The 17,410-nt window shown below is 33.5% G+C and overlaps 1 protein-coding gene across 1 annotated transcript; it reads left to right on the top strand.

The window, feature by feature from the left end:
* The first annotated feature begins 1,388 nt into the window (after positions 1-1,388).
* On the top strand, positions 1,389-9,179 carry LOC149403163 (uncharacterized). The gene is made up of 5 exons (XM_089609720.1): positions 1,389-1,837; positions 3,838-4,897; positions 5,295-5,720; positions 6,719-8,293; positions 8,529-9,179. The coding sequence occupies exons 1-5, from the start codon at positions 1,389-1,391 to the stop codon at positions 9,126-9,128; spliced, it is 4,110 nt and encodes a 1,369-aa protein (XP_089465846.1). The 3' UTR covers positions 9,129-9,179.
* The last annotated feature ends 8,231 nt before the right edge of the window (positions 9,180-17,410 follow it).

Here is a 17,410-nt window from a genome sequence, read left to right as displayed (position 1 = left end):
AGTCCCATTGGAAAACTCCAAAAGATGTCACACTTAATTAAAATAATAAGTGTGACAACATGCATAAATAAAATAAAATAAAAATTAACAAAGTTAAAATACGTAATAATAAAGACAAAAAAAAAAAAGAATTATTAACTTAATTCAATTCTATGTCATTTATGTTCGGAGGATTTTGGCTTAGTGAGAAAATAAATTATTTATTAATAAGTGGCCAATAATACACGTCGGTCTTATTTGAATCTGAATGATCACATATTCAAATAATTTTTTTTCTATTGATATTAGTGAATTTCAACTTCAACTTCTCGTAAATCTGATATCTCAGTACTTCCACTCAAACACTCACCCGAGTGTTTGTCACTCTCAATTACAATTTCTCGTGAAATAATACTCACAAATTACAAACTTGATTTGATCTCCCACAAACAAGTGGCATGAACAAGATAGAGATCATGAACGCACACACTCTCGAGTTATTTTCGACACAAAGACTTCCATACTCAAAAATTATCTTTCACAGTGGTTGACCAACTGAATGATGCTTTAAGGTTTCCAAAGCAAATTAAGCACTTAAAAGATATTCGGTGGTTGAGAAATTTCAATAAAAATGGAACGAGAAAGATTGAACCAGATCATATCTTGCGAGATCTGATCGCAACGACTAAGGTGCCTCAAAAAGTTGCGAAACATATCAAGAGACATCTATGTGAAAACCTAGGATACAGCTTATAGAATCCGCCTCAAAATTACATACTACTCCTGAACCTACCAACAAGAAAAAAAAAAAAAAAAAAAAAAAAAGTATAAAAGATAACTCCGAGGGAGCTCTAGACATGAATTGAGCTATTTTTTTTTTATATGTAATTGACGACAGTCATTGGACTATTTAATCAATAAAAGAAAATTAAGGTAATCTTATTTGTGCTCCCCTCTAAGATATATTAAGTTATTAACTAAGCACAAATGAACATGGAAGATTTTTTAAATGTTTCAAGTGCACCCCCCTCGCACAGATCGCAGTAAGTTATTAAGGGTGTTTAATTTTATTATGCAACTCTATACTATTCTCTATATTTTCAGTATAAAATAAAAAAATATATATTTAAACATATATTTTCGTATTTATATGTCCGTACATATATAAATACACTCTCCATCGACATTGACCTATAAATACACTGAAATGTTTCATTATTCTACTGAACTCGTGCTGTATCATTATTACAAATTTAATTTTTCTTCTTCTTTTTCTTCTTAATTTCCACAAACCAACAACAACGCAAAAAAAAAAAAAAAAAGAAAAAAAAAGACGTAATAACTATCACGTACGTACGTGCGTGTCGACGTATAGGGAGTAATAACTAATCTTCTCTCCTCAGCCATCAATGGCGGATCGGCGTCGATGGGACGTGTTCCTGAGCTTCCGCGGAGCAGACACACGCGAGGGATTCACCAACATCCTCTACGAAGCCCTAAAGAAGCTCGGCATCAGAACCTTCCTCGACAACGACGGGCTCGAGAGAGGCGACCGAATCGCTCCGACCCTTCTAGAAGCCATCGAGGACTCGGCCGCGGCGGTGGTGGTGCTCTCTGTCAGATACGCCGACTCGCACTGGTGCCTCGAAGAGCTCGCCAGAATCTGCGACCTCTCCGCAGCCAAGCTCATCATTCCGGTCTTCTATCTCGTAGATCCCTCTGAAGTCCGGCGACAGACCGGCCCGTTCGAGAAGGACTTTAGGGATCACGAGGTGAAGTTTCCGACGGAGGTTTCGAGGTGGAGGAAGGCTATGGGAACAGTGGGTGCCATCGCCGGAGTTTCCGTTTTCAAAGACAGGTGCATATATATATATATATATATATATATATATATATATATATATATAATAATAATAATAATAACTGGAGAGGAAACGTCTGAATGGGAGTTGATTTTGGCTATGTATTGCTTCACCTTATTAACCTTGATTTTAGTTTTTTCTAAAAGTTAAATCATATTTAAGTGTTTGGTAAAATTGCTTTTTCTAAAAGCTAAAAAGTGTTTTTGAATATTTTAACTAAAAAACCAAAAGCTACAATTTGTAGCTTTTATACGTAGCTTTAGTTTTTTGTTTGTAATTTCTCTCTCTAACTTTTTTTTTTCTCTTACACTAACTTTTGATTCTAATTATCTTTTTATGCTTTTATCAAATAATATTTTTGACGTCACCAAAATTTATAATTTATTTTTTACATTCTATAAACACCCACTTTGATATATTTTTTTATATAACAAAATATATCTTATTATTACTATTAATTACATTTTATATAAATAATTATCACTTATAAATATTAATATATATTTTACCAAACACTAAATCAGCTTTTGTTAACAGCTACAGCTATTTTATAATAGTTTACCAAACACTCATCTGTTTTTTAAAACAACAGTTTTTCGCACAGCTATTTTAAAATCACTTTTTTTAAAAGCAAAGCTATGCCAATCACTTTTTTATCGGTCGTCATACTTTTTTTCGTGGAAAAATTCTTTTTCTGCTAGTATTTTTTTTTTCCTTCAATTAATTTTTCAGCCAGTTTTTGTAGTGGTAATTGCAGTTGTCTTTTTTTTTTTTTTTGTAATTATATCTTACTTAACAGCATTTTTTTTTTTTAGTTTTTAATTGGAAAATAACACTTTTTAATTGTAAATAGATTTCTTTATTATTATTGATTTACTATCTTAGAGGCTATTTAACTTTATTTAATATTCATGATTTCATTTATATAGAAAATAAGTATTTACCGTTTAAAAAACGTAGATTCATAGGCTATATTGTAATTTTCAATCTTTTGATAGGGTTGTGCACATTCCGGTCCGGCCTAAAATTTGTCAAAAAATTTAGATCTGGCCGGTTTTGGTCAAAACGGTCTAAAAAGTTAAATCGAACCAAACCTAATAGTAAGAGAAAAAAAATTGGATGCGGCTAAATTGATTAAAACGGTCCAGTCCGATTTAGACCATTTTATATCATTTTGGACCGGATCATTTGAGACCAAACCGTTTTAGGCGAATTTTTTATTATGTTTTTTTAAGTACTAAACGGCCTGATTTGGTTTAGACCACAATTTAAAAATATTAGAACAGAGAGTTTATAAAAATGTACCGGACCGAATCAGTGAAATTTTATCCGTTTAACCAATTTGTTTCACCGATTTTTAATATGTGCCTACCTGATTATGGATAATATTTCATTTGATTGGATCCAGAATTATATAAATGTGTGGATCTAACAGCATTAAACACCTTTTTAATTACACAAATATGGGAAAAAGATATCCTCTTTTATTTCCTGATCTATTTTTCTTCTTAGTTTCTTTATTGATTTTTTTTATCCCATGCCAATATATTATACACAATAGTAACTCATCACCAAAATAAGTAAGATTTTAAATTTTTAGTTAGACAAGATTTTCAATTTTTTTTTTGGTAAAATGTCAAAATTTTGCGTAATTTAATTACTTTCTACAATGTTTAACATTTTTTACACGACCTCTGATTATAAGTTTATTGATAGGATAAGAAAAATTATTGGCACCATATATATATATATATATATATATATTATTTTTACTAATTCACTAATTTTAAACAAGGCATTACTATATTCAAAATTTATTAACTTGGATTGGAGCGCATTTGGATGTCAAAGCAAAACTTTTCTCAGTCTACTATGAATTTATTTACAAATCACATAAGAATCTGCAAAAACGTTTTATATATAGCCGTTAGCCATTAATTAAGAGCCATGTATACTAGTAACAAGCACCTTAATTGCTGATGGCGTACTTTCACAGTAATAAAGAGGAAATAATCAAGTCGTTGGTTAAAATGGTAAACGCCAAGATCAGGCAAACGCCGGTGGGTTTGGCCGAGTACACCGTGGGGCTCGAACCATTGGTGGAAGAGCTGACGAAGCTTCTAGAACCCAAGTCCAATAATGGGGTCAAAGTCTTGGGGTTGTACGGCATGGGTGGGATCGGCAAAACCACCCTTGCCAAGGCTCTCTTCAACCACCTCGTGGGCCGCGCCGGGTTCGAGTCTCGAAGCTTCGTGTACGACGTGAAAGAAGCCATGGCCCGGGAAAACGGCCTCGAGTCAGTCAAGAGAAAGCTCGTTCAAGACCTCTCTACGGACAAAAAATCCCTAGTCGTTCTCGACGATGTGTATAGCGCGGACCAACTGAGCGCTCTCGTCTCGGCCAACCGAGGACGGTTGTCTTTTGAAGGAACCCGAATCATAGTCACGACTCGGGACCGAGAGGCCTTGCCGGAGAAGATCGTGGGCGTCAAGTACGAGGTCAGAGAGCTCAACCAGGGCGAGGCTCTACGGCTCTTCAGCCACCACGCGCTGAAGAGAGAGAAACCGACGGAGGATCTCTTGAGTCTCTCTGAGGAAATCGTGAAGTTGACGGGAGGGTTGCCTTTAGCCCTAGAGGTTTTCGGGTCAATGTTGTTCGAGAAGAGACAAATTGAAGAGTGGAGAGACTCTGTCCGGAAGCTAAGGGAGATTCGTCCCCGTAACCTTCAAGACGTGTTGAAGATTAGCTACGACGATTTGGATGCGCAAAACAAGTGTGTTTTCCTAGACATCGCGTGCCTTTTCGCAGGGACGAGAACAAAACGAGACTATTTGGTTGACGTTTTGAGCGGATGCGGTTTTGACGGCGAGATCGCGATCTCTGACTTGACGGCCAAGTCACTCGTCAAGATCACTTATGAAAACGCGGTTTCGATCCACGATCAAGTCAGGGACATGGGACGGCAAATCGTGAAGGAGGAGAATATGGTTGATCCTCATCTACGGAGCAGGCTTTGGAATCGCGACGACATTATGGCCGTACTACTTGAAAATCAGGTAAATAACATTGTTTAAAGCAAGGTTTCAAAAAAAAAATTGTGTTTTTGAAATTTAAAATTTTTATGCCGATTTTTATGATTCAATATTTAATTTTTATAAAGGGTATATTTTCCGCATCAGTGTTAGCCTTAATTCACGGTGGTTATTAATTTTTTTTTAATAACTTTACAATCTATGATTACTTTGCAAATTTGAAACACGCACGAAATTGAGAGTTAGTGGTGACATAAAAATGTAAGATTTTTACAATTTATTTATTTATTTAAAGCATATTTGCTGCGAGTGTGGGTTGAACCAACGATCTCCACTTTGGAAGTGGTTTGGAATTGCCAACTAAACTATGTTAGGAACCACAAGATTTTTACAATTTATACTTGGCTCGTTTTGGCAATAGAATATACCATGCACCCAAGGGATTGTCCTCGACTACCCAACACAAGAAACGAAAGTGAAGGTCAACGTCGATGGTGATATAATCGCATGGGATAGACTTCAAAGAAGCCCAAACTTTAGCAATGCACTTTCATTCGTGAAAGAGAAATACAAGAAATGCACACAATACAAAGAAAACGAAGGGGAGAGGAGTGAAGATGTCAAGATTTTGGGTAAAGCGCTCGGAAATATGCCAAATCTTAGACTGCTTCAAATAAACAATGTGAGCCTCGAAGGAGAGTTCAAATTCCCTCCTAAACTTAAGTGGCTGCAGTGGAAAGGTTGTCCTTTGAAGTATCTCGGCCCCGATACTTGCACTCCAAGTCTTGTTGTCCTCGATCTTTCGGAAAGCAACGTCGAAAGGGTTTGGAATTGGTGGAATAGCAAGGTATGGTGTTACTATCATTTGTATTATTGTGATGGATTAAAGATTATTTCTTCTTCTTTTAGTAGATTATTCTAGTCACGTCTCACTTTATTTTGTCCTATATATTTTGTAATTTATTTTATTGTTGCTTTTTTCAATTAAATCTTTATTGTTTCATTGGTCATAAATCTCATCTCTCTAAATTTAAATTCAAATTCTTCCCAAGAAAAAATTCGTAGAATATATACGCAAACACTTCAAGTTAATAAAAGGGTCCATTGGCTATCTAGCCACATGAAATGTTAGAATTTTGAAATAGCCAACGTTTCGTTAATTTTTTGTAAATAGCCACATAAATCTATTTACGCTATAAAAATAACAAAAAATGCAAAGTAAATTTCTAGTAAATATATGGTTATTTAAGAAATATTTCCAACAGTTTTTTGCTATTTACAAAAAATTTACAAAACGTTGGCTAAAACACAAACACTTATGTTTATGTGGCTTATATCGCTAAATTTTTGTTAATAAAATGTACAGTACTTCAGTATTATATGTATCTTTCTATTTTGGACTAAAATATATCATTTGTCCTTCAATACTTCACATTTATCTCGTTTTTGCATCCATTTTTACTCTCAATCTTCTTCCATTTCATATTGTGTTTCTCTTTTACTTCAAAAATCATTTAATCATATACACAATCAATTTTTTAACCAAAAAAAAAAAAAAAAAAAAACCAAGTTATAAAATACGTTCAAAGTTATGTCGTATTTTGTGGTTTCTTACTTAATTTCCGGATTATTTTCAAAATTATACCAGTTTTTTTCTTCTTCTTCTTAATTAGCTCTAGTAACTTGCTACTATATATATACGTCTATTCAAAAAGTTCAAACCTCCAACTCATATATGTCAAAAGTTTTTGCTTGAAGGAACTACAAAAATACAGGACAAATAAATTCAAGTCAACGTAACACAAAATCAATAGCTTAAATATAATTATTAGTTTTTTTTTTCAGGTTGGTGAGAATTTGAAGGTGTTGAACCTAAGTCATTGTTATCGTTTGGTGGCGGTACCGAAATTTTCCAGTAACCACAAACTGGAAAAGCTCATCCTCAAACACTGCGTTGACCTAACGGAGATCGGCGATTCCATCGGAAACTTGAACACGCTCATTCATTTGGACCTCCAACGATGCAAACGCCTCACCAAACTCCCTTCCGATGTCTCCGGCTGGAAATCCCTCCAAACCCTAATTCTCACGAGCTGTTCCGAACTGAAGAACCTTCCGGCGAATATCGGCGCCGCCAAATCGCTGAAAGAGCTTTTCGTCGACGAAACCGCCATCGAAAGCCTCCCTGAATCCATCTTCCGCTTGACGCGCCTCGAAACGCTCAATCTGGACCATTGTTCGCGCTTGAAAAGGCTTCCTGATTGTATAGGAACATTGCGTTCTTTGAAAGACCTCTCACTCGCCGGATCGGGGTTAGAGAAGCTTCCTGATTCGATCGGTGGTTTGGAGAATCTCGAGATCCTGAGCGTGGTTATGTGTTCTTCGCTCACCGATCTTCCCGATTCCGTCGGCGATCTCAATCAGCTGAAAGACCTGTCGTGCCTGTCTACTCCGATCCGAGAACTTCCGATTCGCGTCGGTTCGTTGCCGAATTTGAATAGACTGTCGATCGGAAATGGAGAGTATATCGGCGCTTTGCCTCGCTCGATCAACGGACTACACTCTCTCGTTGAACTCAGGATTCGCGAGACGTCAATCACTTGTTTGCCCGATGAGATCCGAGGCTTGAAGTCGCTGAAAACGCTCGATCTCTGGAGATGTAAATATCTGGTTTCACTCCCTAAATCGATCGGCGAGATCTCGTCTCTCACAGCTCTGATCATATTCGAAGGAGTAATCGAGGAGCTTCCTGAATCCATAGGCGATTTAGAAAACCTCGTTACTCTTGGACTCAACTCGTGCAGAGAGCTTAAAAAACTTCCGGATTCGATCGGAGACTTGAAATCGTTGTGTCGGTTGCTAATGAAAGAGAGCACGATCACAGAATTACCCGAAAATTTTGGGAATCTGTCGAGCTTGGTAGAGCTTCAACTCTCGAAGAATCCTCGAGCTCTGGGCTACACAGCACAAGAGGGAGTTTTCTTCCCCGAATCTTTCTCGAATTTGTCGTCGCTGAGTGAGCTAAACGCGTGCGCGAGGAAAATCACAGGTAAAATCCACGACGATTTCGAGAAATTGGCGTCGCTCGAGACTTTGAACCTCGGGTACAATTGTTTCACCGGACTGCCCTCGAGCCTGAGAGGACTTTCGATACTCACAGAGCTCATACTTCCCAATTGCACGGAACTAATGGCTCTCCCTCCACTTCCCTCGAGTTTGATCAAAATAAACCTCGCGAATTGTTTCGCGTTGGAAACTATCTCCGACCTTTCGAACTTGGGAAGCCTAGAGGAGCTTGATCTAACAAACTGCGAGAGAGTCGCGGACATTCCCGGCCTTGAATGCCTCGAGTCGATGAAGAGGCTGTACCTGAGTTGCTGCGATAAATGTTCCTTGATAACCAAGAAAAGACTCGCTAAGGTTCGCGCCCTTTTGCTCTATCTTTTTTTTAACTTGAAACTTGTCAAACAAGAAAAAGATCAAGAATTGGATAAAAATATTCGAGCTTTTTCAAAGACATTCTTAGGAAAGTTTTAAAGTATAAAATTTAAAACTCCTAAAAATGCTTATATGAAAAACTTACACAATATTTATTCTTTTACCCTCGAAAAACTCTTACTCGTGTCCAATTCCCTAATTTTTTTTTTTTTGGCAGGCCTCATTGAGGAAGATAAGGAATCTTAGCATGCCCGGGAGCAAGATCCCGAGCTGGTTCACTCGAGACGTGGTGACATTCACGGAGAAGAGAAACCGACCCATCAAAGGCGTGATCATATGCGCGGTTGTCTCTCTCGACCACGGAATCGAAGACGAGAACATCGAAAACGTACCGGCGATCGTGGACATTCAAGCGCAGCTCCTCAGCCATGACCACCCCATTTTCACCACGGTTTTCACCTTAAGCGGCGTCCCGAGAAGCAGCGAAGACCAAGTCCACTTGTGCCGGTATTCGACCAATTTCCCGTTGGTGTCTCTGTTGAAGGACGGGTTTAAGATATCCGTCGTGAGGAAAGAAAATCCGTTCATGAAAGGCGTCGAGCTCAAGAAATGGGGCGTTCATTTGGTTTACGAAGGGGACGATGATTACAACGGAGACGAAGAATCGTTGAAGGAAAGCCAACAGTCGATTTCCGAGAAGTTGGCCAAGTTTTTTAGTACTTACGAAGATGAGGAAGAAGAAGAAGAAGAAGGTCTTGTTGCTGGATGTTCATTTGACGTGAAAACAGAAGGAGCAGAGAATAGTGGTAGAGCATAAGAGATTTCGGCTTCCATGTAATCTCGTCGCTCATTCTCTTCCATTGCTTCTCCGCACTTGGTTTTAAAACTTGCTAGGATATTGGCTTTACTTGTTCTGTTTTCACGTTTTAAAAAAAAAAAAAAAAAAAAAGCTTATTTATTCCTGTTTTGGAGAATGTACGTTTGTGTATACTTCAAAATAAAAAATAAAATAAATTAAAAAATGGAAACTTATCACAGAATCAGACCCCAGTAGAAGAAGCCTTCTTCAGGTTAAACATAAAATAAAATTTTCAGGCTAAACATGAAAAAAAAAAAAAATATATATATATATATATAAAATAAGAGTTGCTCATTTTTTCAGGCATTATCTAAAATAATTTTATTTAATCTCTTGTACAAAACTAATTAGCAACTTTTAACAAAAAAATAAACAAGATGGACAATTTTTGTAAGGGAAAATATCATATGGTTACTCTGAATTTAATTGAAATGCGCGATTTATTCTTTTGATTTCTACAAATATCATAACCAACCTTTAACATCATTATTAATATTGATATTATACTCTAAAATGATTTACTGGTTAAAATACAACCCTTTTTCTTAATTTTTGTTGACTTTCTATGACTTATTTTTTTGAAAAGGCAAAATTATCTCTACCCTTAAAATCTATTAAAAGAAAATATAATAAGAAAAAGGGATATATAATATGATAACATAAATTGTGCATTATAATATTAAAAAATTAGGAAAATAGTCAACTTAAATATTTGATATTGCTAAATAGACAACGTTGTCTATTTACTTAAGATTTACATTTGAAAGAGATTATTTATCTAAAATTTACCAAACGTTAGCTATTTAGCTATATCAAACGTTTAAATTAATTATTTTCCTAATGGACCCTTATAATATTGTGTTCAAACATCAAACTAGTCTATAACATGGACTAAATCAAAATATGAGCATGAACATATATTTGCTCAGATCCATGCATTTACACCGTTCCAAAATAACAAAAATATGAGCACAACCATACATATTGCTCACATCAGTCATAGTTCCAAAATAACCATATATGAGCATAAGAAGACATACGGGTCAAATTTGTGCATATTAACAAACAAACAAAAAGAGTCCAAGGTTATATCATATCCCTCCTTGACTGTCTTGGGTTTCCGGTGCGCCACCTTGACTTGTCAGGATTTCATCTTGTTGGACCTAAAAAAAAAAGAGGTTAGAAGTTAACTCAAATACAAGTTATCCACATGAGAAGATATCATAACTTACAGTTTGAGATTGATGTCCACGTCTTGATCTTTTTGTAGACACGGGAAGATGAACTGCTCGTGACACTTTTCAGGTTCGAACGTTATGACCGAACATTAAAGCTCGTATAACAACCTTCATCTTCCACAAACGATTCACTCATCAGTTCTTTCTTCTTCAGTCCAGCTCGTATCACTCGTTGTCTACTTCATATAGCACACCAAGTTTAATCTAAATGACATTAATGTATTAATGCATATTTCTGACACACTTTAGTGTGTTAATTTTGTTTTCTTTTTAATATGAAAGACCACTTTGATTCATGTAAACTCATTTCTATTCTAGGAATATATACTTTTTCAATTGTGTTATCGGAGTTAATGATTTGGCCTTCAATAATTCGGTTATTTAATTGTGTGATTAAAAGTCGGGTCCCATTACATAGTCCTAAAGATTGATTTAAATTTCGCAATAACATAATAGGCATTCCTATTTTCATATTCAATCCATGTGGTGGTATTCCGTTGAAGTTTAATGCATTTAGAAATTCCTCTGTATATAAAATATTTAGTTCTTCAACATTTTCATATGACGGCAAAATTGTAACATAACTATAGTAACATTTTGAGTCTGTTGGCACTAAAGATAAAATATATTGATTTATTTGATCAACAGTTTTATTTTTTGGGGCTACAATTGTTCTTTGTTTCAAATAATCAATATTATTAAAATTAGCCATGAAATTAGTATATATTGAATGAAAATAATTTTTTTTTTGGTATTTCAATCCATATGGCATCTTCATTTTCTGAATCTTTGATTCCTTCTATAATACCATCGCCAATGTTTAAAATCCGTTTAGAAAATTGAGTAATTTCTCCTCTTTCTTCTTGTGATATATTATGTCTTGTAAGCCGCATATTTTTTTTAAAGTTAATATTTCAAAATGTGGCCACAGGTAAGAATTAGTTAGCGTTGCGTCAATTATATGTTCTTTAGATCCATATGTTATAATTGGTAAAATTTGACGAAAGTCGCCACCTAATAGTACAGTCATTCCTCCAAATGGTGTGTTGTAGTTATTTCTTAGATCTTGTAATGTTTTATCTAAAGCTTCAAAACAATATTTGTTATTCATTGGAGCTTCATCCCATAATATAAGTGACGTTTTTTCAATTAGTTTGGATAATTCTATTTGCTTTTTTATATAACATGTAGAAAATTTATCTATCGATAATGGTATTTTAAATCGAGAATGTGTTGTTCTCCCTTTAGGTAGTAATAAAGATGCTATTCCAGATTATGCGACAGCTAAAACAATATCGTTATTTGATATCAGTATACTTATTATAGTATTCCAAAGATATGTTTTCCCTGTCTCTCCATGTCCATAAAAAAAAATTGATGATGGTGTCTAACCGAATCCAAAACTTTCTCATAAATATCTTTTTGTTCTTCATTTAATTGGGAAACTAATTTTTTATTATCTTCTTTTAATTTATCTGTATTGTAATTTAATTCATCTCTTAAAAGCTTATTATTTAAATCATCAAGTAATGATGCTTTTGGTAGGGGTAAATTATAATTGCTCAAAGTTGATGAATTCATATTTAATAATTTCTCTAATTCATATAATACATAATCATATTATTCATTTTCAGGTATTTTGAAGTTTCTATTGTTAAATACTTTTTGAATTCTACGTACAATATCCTCTGTCATAAGTTTCCGGTGTTTGTTATAGAATTTTATTGGATCATTTACATTGCAAAATAAAAGTAATAAAATAAATAATTGTCTCAATTGAGTTGATGTTGAGATGAATGCGGCTTCTAAAATCGACTCATTCCATTCCTTATCATCACCTGGTAATCCTAACGCATTACATGTCGATTGAAATGTTGGATGAGTCATATCATTAATTGTTCGTATAGATTCAAAGCTAGTAGCTCTTTTTTTATGATTTAAAAGTAATCGTAAGTAATATAACTCTCCAGAATTTGGATGGATATAGTATGTTTGTCCAATTGAATGACCAAAACGTCGCGGAGTCCATATTTTATCTTTGTTGTTCCAAACCCATGTTTTTTAAAATTGTATATATGTAAGCTATTTTGCTTCATCATTTGATTTGTTTATCGTCCTCCATTCAGTTAAAGTAGTTTTTTTTAATTCCAGGTTTTTTAGAATATTTTCAAGACGTTAATTTGAATGATATGTAATATTTTGTGTATGAGGTAAACGGATTGATAATCGTTGAATAGATGGTTTTCTATGATGTATATGATATTCATATAATCTCCATATAGCTTCATACGGTGTGATGTAACGACAATTAATATAATTTTTAATTTCATCAAATTCATAAATATTTATTTCTGTCAAATTTTCTGAGCATATATTATTTTCAAGAACTGCTCTTATATGGTCTGGTCCTTTTGTTAAATATTTAAATAAATAATTTTTTAGCATTGATTGTGTACAAACCTCAATATTGATGTGAGCATGAAATTTTAGATACAACTCTCTATTATAAGGTACAACGAATCTATTATCTAATTTGATATGCTCTTTTTCTGAATAAAAATTTGTATTTCTCCGTTTGTAGTTAATAATTCCATTTTCATCAATAGTTGTTTTATTTTTAATTTGTTTGGGAAACATTTTAGAGCACATCGAATTCTTCATACATGCAACATTTGTTTTAGCAAGATCACATGGCCCATGAATCATAAATTCGGTGACGATATTATATCCCAATAAATCAGAGGTTGGGTCTGGTATTTCTGCTCTAATTAATTTATCAATTTGTGATGGATTTTTTATTTTATTTTCAGGATGTAACCAAAATAAGAAATGACAATGTGGTAATCCTCTTTTTTGAAATTCCACAACATATAAATCAGCAATTATTGGTCTGAATATAGTTCCTGATTTAATAGTTAAAAGTATTTGATCTAATTTAAGTTTAAATATTCTGACTATTATATCAGGTCGATCTTCAGGTTTTTGGCCAGGGATTATAGATAGCGCTTTTTGATTCCTGACCATTTTGGGTTACATGTAAAGTTACAAATAAATCGGGATTTCCATATTCTCTACAAATCGCCATCGCATCTTGATAATTTTGTATCATATATCTTGGACTTCATGTATGACTCGATGGAAGAATGATATTTTTTCCAATTGTATTTGCATCAGTATCTCCCCTGTGAATAGCATCTTGGATACCTTGATAAATTCTGATCTTAAAGTTTGTTGATTTTTTCTAACAAAATCTAATCGATCTTCTTCTACCGAGGCATACGCATCAAATAATATTGTTGAAATAATCTACCAGCTCTTAAAAGAGTACTTTTTAAAGTAGAGCGTTGTTGTATTTGATAGCAATAAAGAGCTCGCATTGGAACTCTTTTACGTAAAGATTTATTGTTCAAATGATCTGTATTCAATTTTAAGTCAGGTATGAATCCGTCTTCACCATAGAGAAACAATAATGGATATTGTAACGACATATATGATGGGTGTAACTTATTAACTCTTTGTAGATCATTTGATTTTGTTTCAACTATTATATCCTTTCCTTTTTCATATTCTCCAATGTCACTAACTATCAATCCACCAACGTCATTTGATGTTGGTAAATCATATTAATTAGAATCATAATTTCTTCGGCCGAGAAGTCAAAGTTTCATACATGGCATATTTGTTTTTTTGTATCGATCTCTTATCGTTCTTAAAATTTGAACTAATATATTTGTTTCATCCAATATGTTAATCAATTTTATAATAATTGAATCTATAATAATTCTCGAAGGGTCGTCGAATTTAAGTGTTGAGAGTCTATTTTGAATTTCATTTTCTGTGTCATATATGTATAATTGTACAAATCTCGGAGGTTTATTATCAATTGGCAATAGAGATCCCAATAAATGAAGCACCTGATCACTTATTTTAAAAACATATGGACCGCGAGAATTATTTATGTTTGAATCTACACTTGCTCCAAAAGATGTAAAGGCTAACATCGAATTTAGTGTTCGTATGTTGTTCTTATAATAAATACTTTCCGATCCACCTTTAGATTGTAATAAATCATCTAATATAGGAGGACTATATTTCAATAGTGGTAATTTCACTTTACCTTTTTGACAACATAAATTATATTTTGGTAAACCACTATCTTTTGATCTCTCGTTGAACCAAAATAAAGCACCACAATATTCAGAGTCTCCCAAATCTAAATATGAAGTATTCAGCGTCGATGTTATTTCTGGTGATGATGCTATTTCTGGTGATTCTGATTGCATATTAGAAATTAATGATATTTTTCTTTGGGGTGACGGGGTAAAATTGGTATTTCATAATCAAGATCTAAAGTCTCAGTTCTTGTCATAACATGTTTTTTAATCTTATAAGATTTAGGCGTTTATTTTTCCCGGGGCCATCATGACTTGATTTTGGATTTGCACGTTTTCTACCCATTATTCACGACAGCTAAGAAAAAGAAAACACATATAACAAACAAATTTGCCAAAAGAATTAAATTTATTAGCCAAGCTGATTAGTTATATACACCAAATAAGTTGGTCATTATAGTCAGGCCCGGCCCAAGGGGGGGGCGAGTGGGGCATAGGCCCAAGGCCCCCTCCAGAAAAAGGCCCCAATCTCAGTGATATTCCCTTATCAATCTAGACATGTATTTTTATTTCGTAAAAAAGTTAAGAGTTATATTCTTTTTCATTAGTATGGTATTGAAGAAGAGGAAAATTCAATACGGAAACAAAATCTAGAATACGTAAATAATGTAGCAGCAATGTCGACCAGAAAACGACCAGAATGGCATATTCATGTACTTTGAAGCAATACTAACAATATAAGACCAACGATCATGTTAATGTCTGTGGTTAAAGAAAGAAAATGACTTACTTGTGCGCGTTGAAGCAGCTACTACGAGACCAATTACCAGTAAAGTCCTCTTGTTTAGAAATGATATATGCAGAATTTTGATGCTTGTTCGGCATAAAATATAGATTTTTTGTGTGCATCTGGAAATATAAACCATTTTCAAAACCACCATCATAACAAAATAGGCAGATGTAACAAAATGACTTCGTAACTCTTAAGCAAAAAAAAAAAAAAAGACAAACTGTAATGGTAGTGAACGTTCACGATAGCATGTAAAATTGAGGCTAGAAAAAAATAAAATAACAGCGAAGATATTATTAACGATGGTATCTACGATGCCGTAAGAAAATAATAGAATTTAAAGCTTTCTAAAAAATCAAAAACAGTAAACTCACCAACGAAAAGGATTCCAAATCAGCCAAATATATGTCCATTATCATATATATTATTATATGCAAAGGTAAATATATGCTCATTAACCCATTAGCTACGATTGCGAAGGCCTATTAGTTACCAAAGAGTACTTATATATATGTATATGTATGCCGATTAAATATGCACATTATAATATCTCCCAAGTTTATGAGTAAATAGAAATTATGAACTTAATATGAACCACCAGCAAAAAGTATTATTTAATTAATAATTGAATCCCGCACATATTAAAAATTTAAACTGTAAGTGAAAGAAGAAGAAGAACATAACCAAAGACATGCTTTCTATTTTTCTCCCATGTAAACTTTGGGAAGACCCAACAAATGATAGCCGAAAAAAATATTAAAATAATTGATAACATCATATAAGGGATAGATCTCATAAAAAAAAACATGCGAAAATAAGAGAATGTTTGGGCACAATAGTAATTCAAATTCTAAGTATATATTGCTATATTATACGATTATGAAAAGAACACAAAAACAACCAATATATTTATTTTAAATGAACAATAAATGACATAAGTTGATAACGATGATAAAGAGTTTTCGTTGGTACTTATAAGAGACCTTCGGGCTAGAACGTTAGTCTGCGTTGAAATGAAATAAAAATTACGCACGAAAGAAAGAAATTATCTTATAAAATATATATTGGATGTCACCATTAACGCATACGGAGTAAAAACCAGAAATAAACGTATATAACCTATATATTTGAAGAGTATAATACTAGGTATTAAATACACCTACAACGGAGAGCTGTATGTAATGATAAAAGTTTTTTTTTCCTTTTTTTTTTTTGTAAATGGAGACGTATATTTTTTTGATCAAATAAATGGAGACGTAATGCTTAAGAGAGGAAGAGGCTCTGGGTAAAAGAGAGGAAAAATAAAACTTGATACGATAAGAAAAGTGTGTGAGAATGTTAGTGAGAAGCATTTATTTATAAGTATTTGAATTATGTCGGTCGATTTTTTTTATTTGTTTTTTAATTCGCCACTTATGGAAGAATATGTTGATCCGGTAACCTAAATGACAAACTTAACCGCTTCAAGTTTTTTTTTTCTCATTAAAAAAATATGTAGATGAATGGGCTAAGCTATTGTATATATCACCGCAGATGAAATTGTTAGTGACAAAATATATATTAAGAAGAAGCCATAGATATAGATAAACATGAAATAGAAAAAGTAGATAAGGATATGGATAGTAAACACCGCTAACAGGTTTTGGGGTTTGTTTTGCTTGTGTATATCAGATAACTTGTCAAAAGACGGTTACACGTACACAAATTTACTTGACACAGCTGAGCCATTATTCTAATAAAGAATGAAAAGTTAACCATAACCGGCATTCAATAAATGAAGAAGACAATTAACGTGGACTTTTTCGATCTGACAAACCATTTTTTTTCTTTCAACTTTGTATCATGTATCATGATATTTCTAATATCATGTTATCCACAGTTATAGTTTGGTTTTCTTACAAAAAAATGTGTTAAGCAATATGTCATTAATAAATCTTGTATATATATTTTATATAGATTATGTATGGCCTTGAAATATTATAATAATAATAAAGAATTAAGATATTAAATAGAACTATATGTCATAAGTCATAACATTAACCACCAACTCATTACGTCCAATGTTTTTTCTTTGTAAACCATGTATTTTGACTATTGGGA

This window comes from Urtica dioica, chromosome 3 (genome assembly GCF_054948205.1).
Source record: "Urtica dioica subsp. dioica isolate 48M chromosome 3, U.dioica_male_clone48M_v1_H2, whole genome shotgun sequence".
Classification (NCBI taxonomy): Eukaryota; Viridiplantae; Streptophyta; class Magnoliopsida; order Rosales; family Urticaceae; genus Urtica; species Urtica dioica.
Note: the sequence above shows the minus strand (reverse complement) of the source record. Positions and strands in the feature narration are given on the sequence as shown.

Bases quoted from the DNA above. Each gene is read 5' to 3' on its own strand.
- LOC149403163 (XM_089609720.1), top strand. From the start codon at position 1,389: ATGGCGGATCGGCGTCGATGGGACGTGTTCCTGAGCTTCCGCGGAGCA. The intron at 1,838-3,837 runs GTGCATATATAT...GTACTTTCACAG, and splicing joins GTTTCCGTTTTCAAAGACAG to TAATAAAGAGGAAATAATCA. The intron at 5,721-6,718 runs GTATGGTGTTAC...TTTTTTTTTCAG, and splicing joins GGAATTGGTGGAATAGCAAG to GTTGGTGAGAATTTGAAGGT.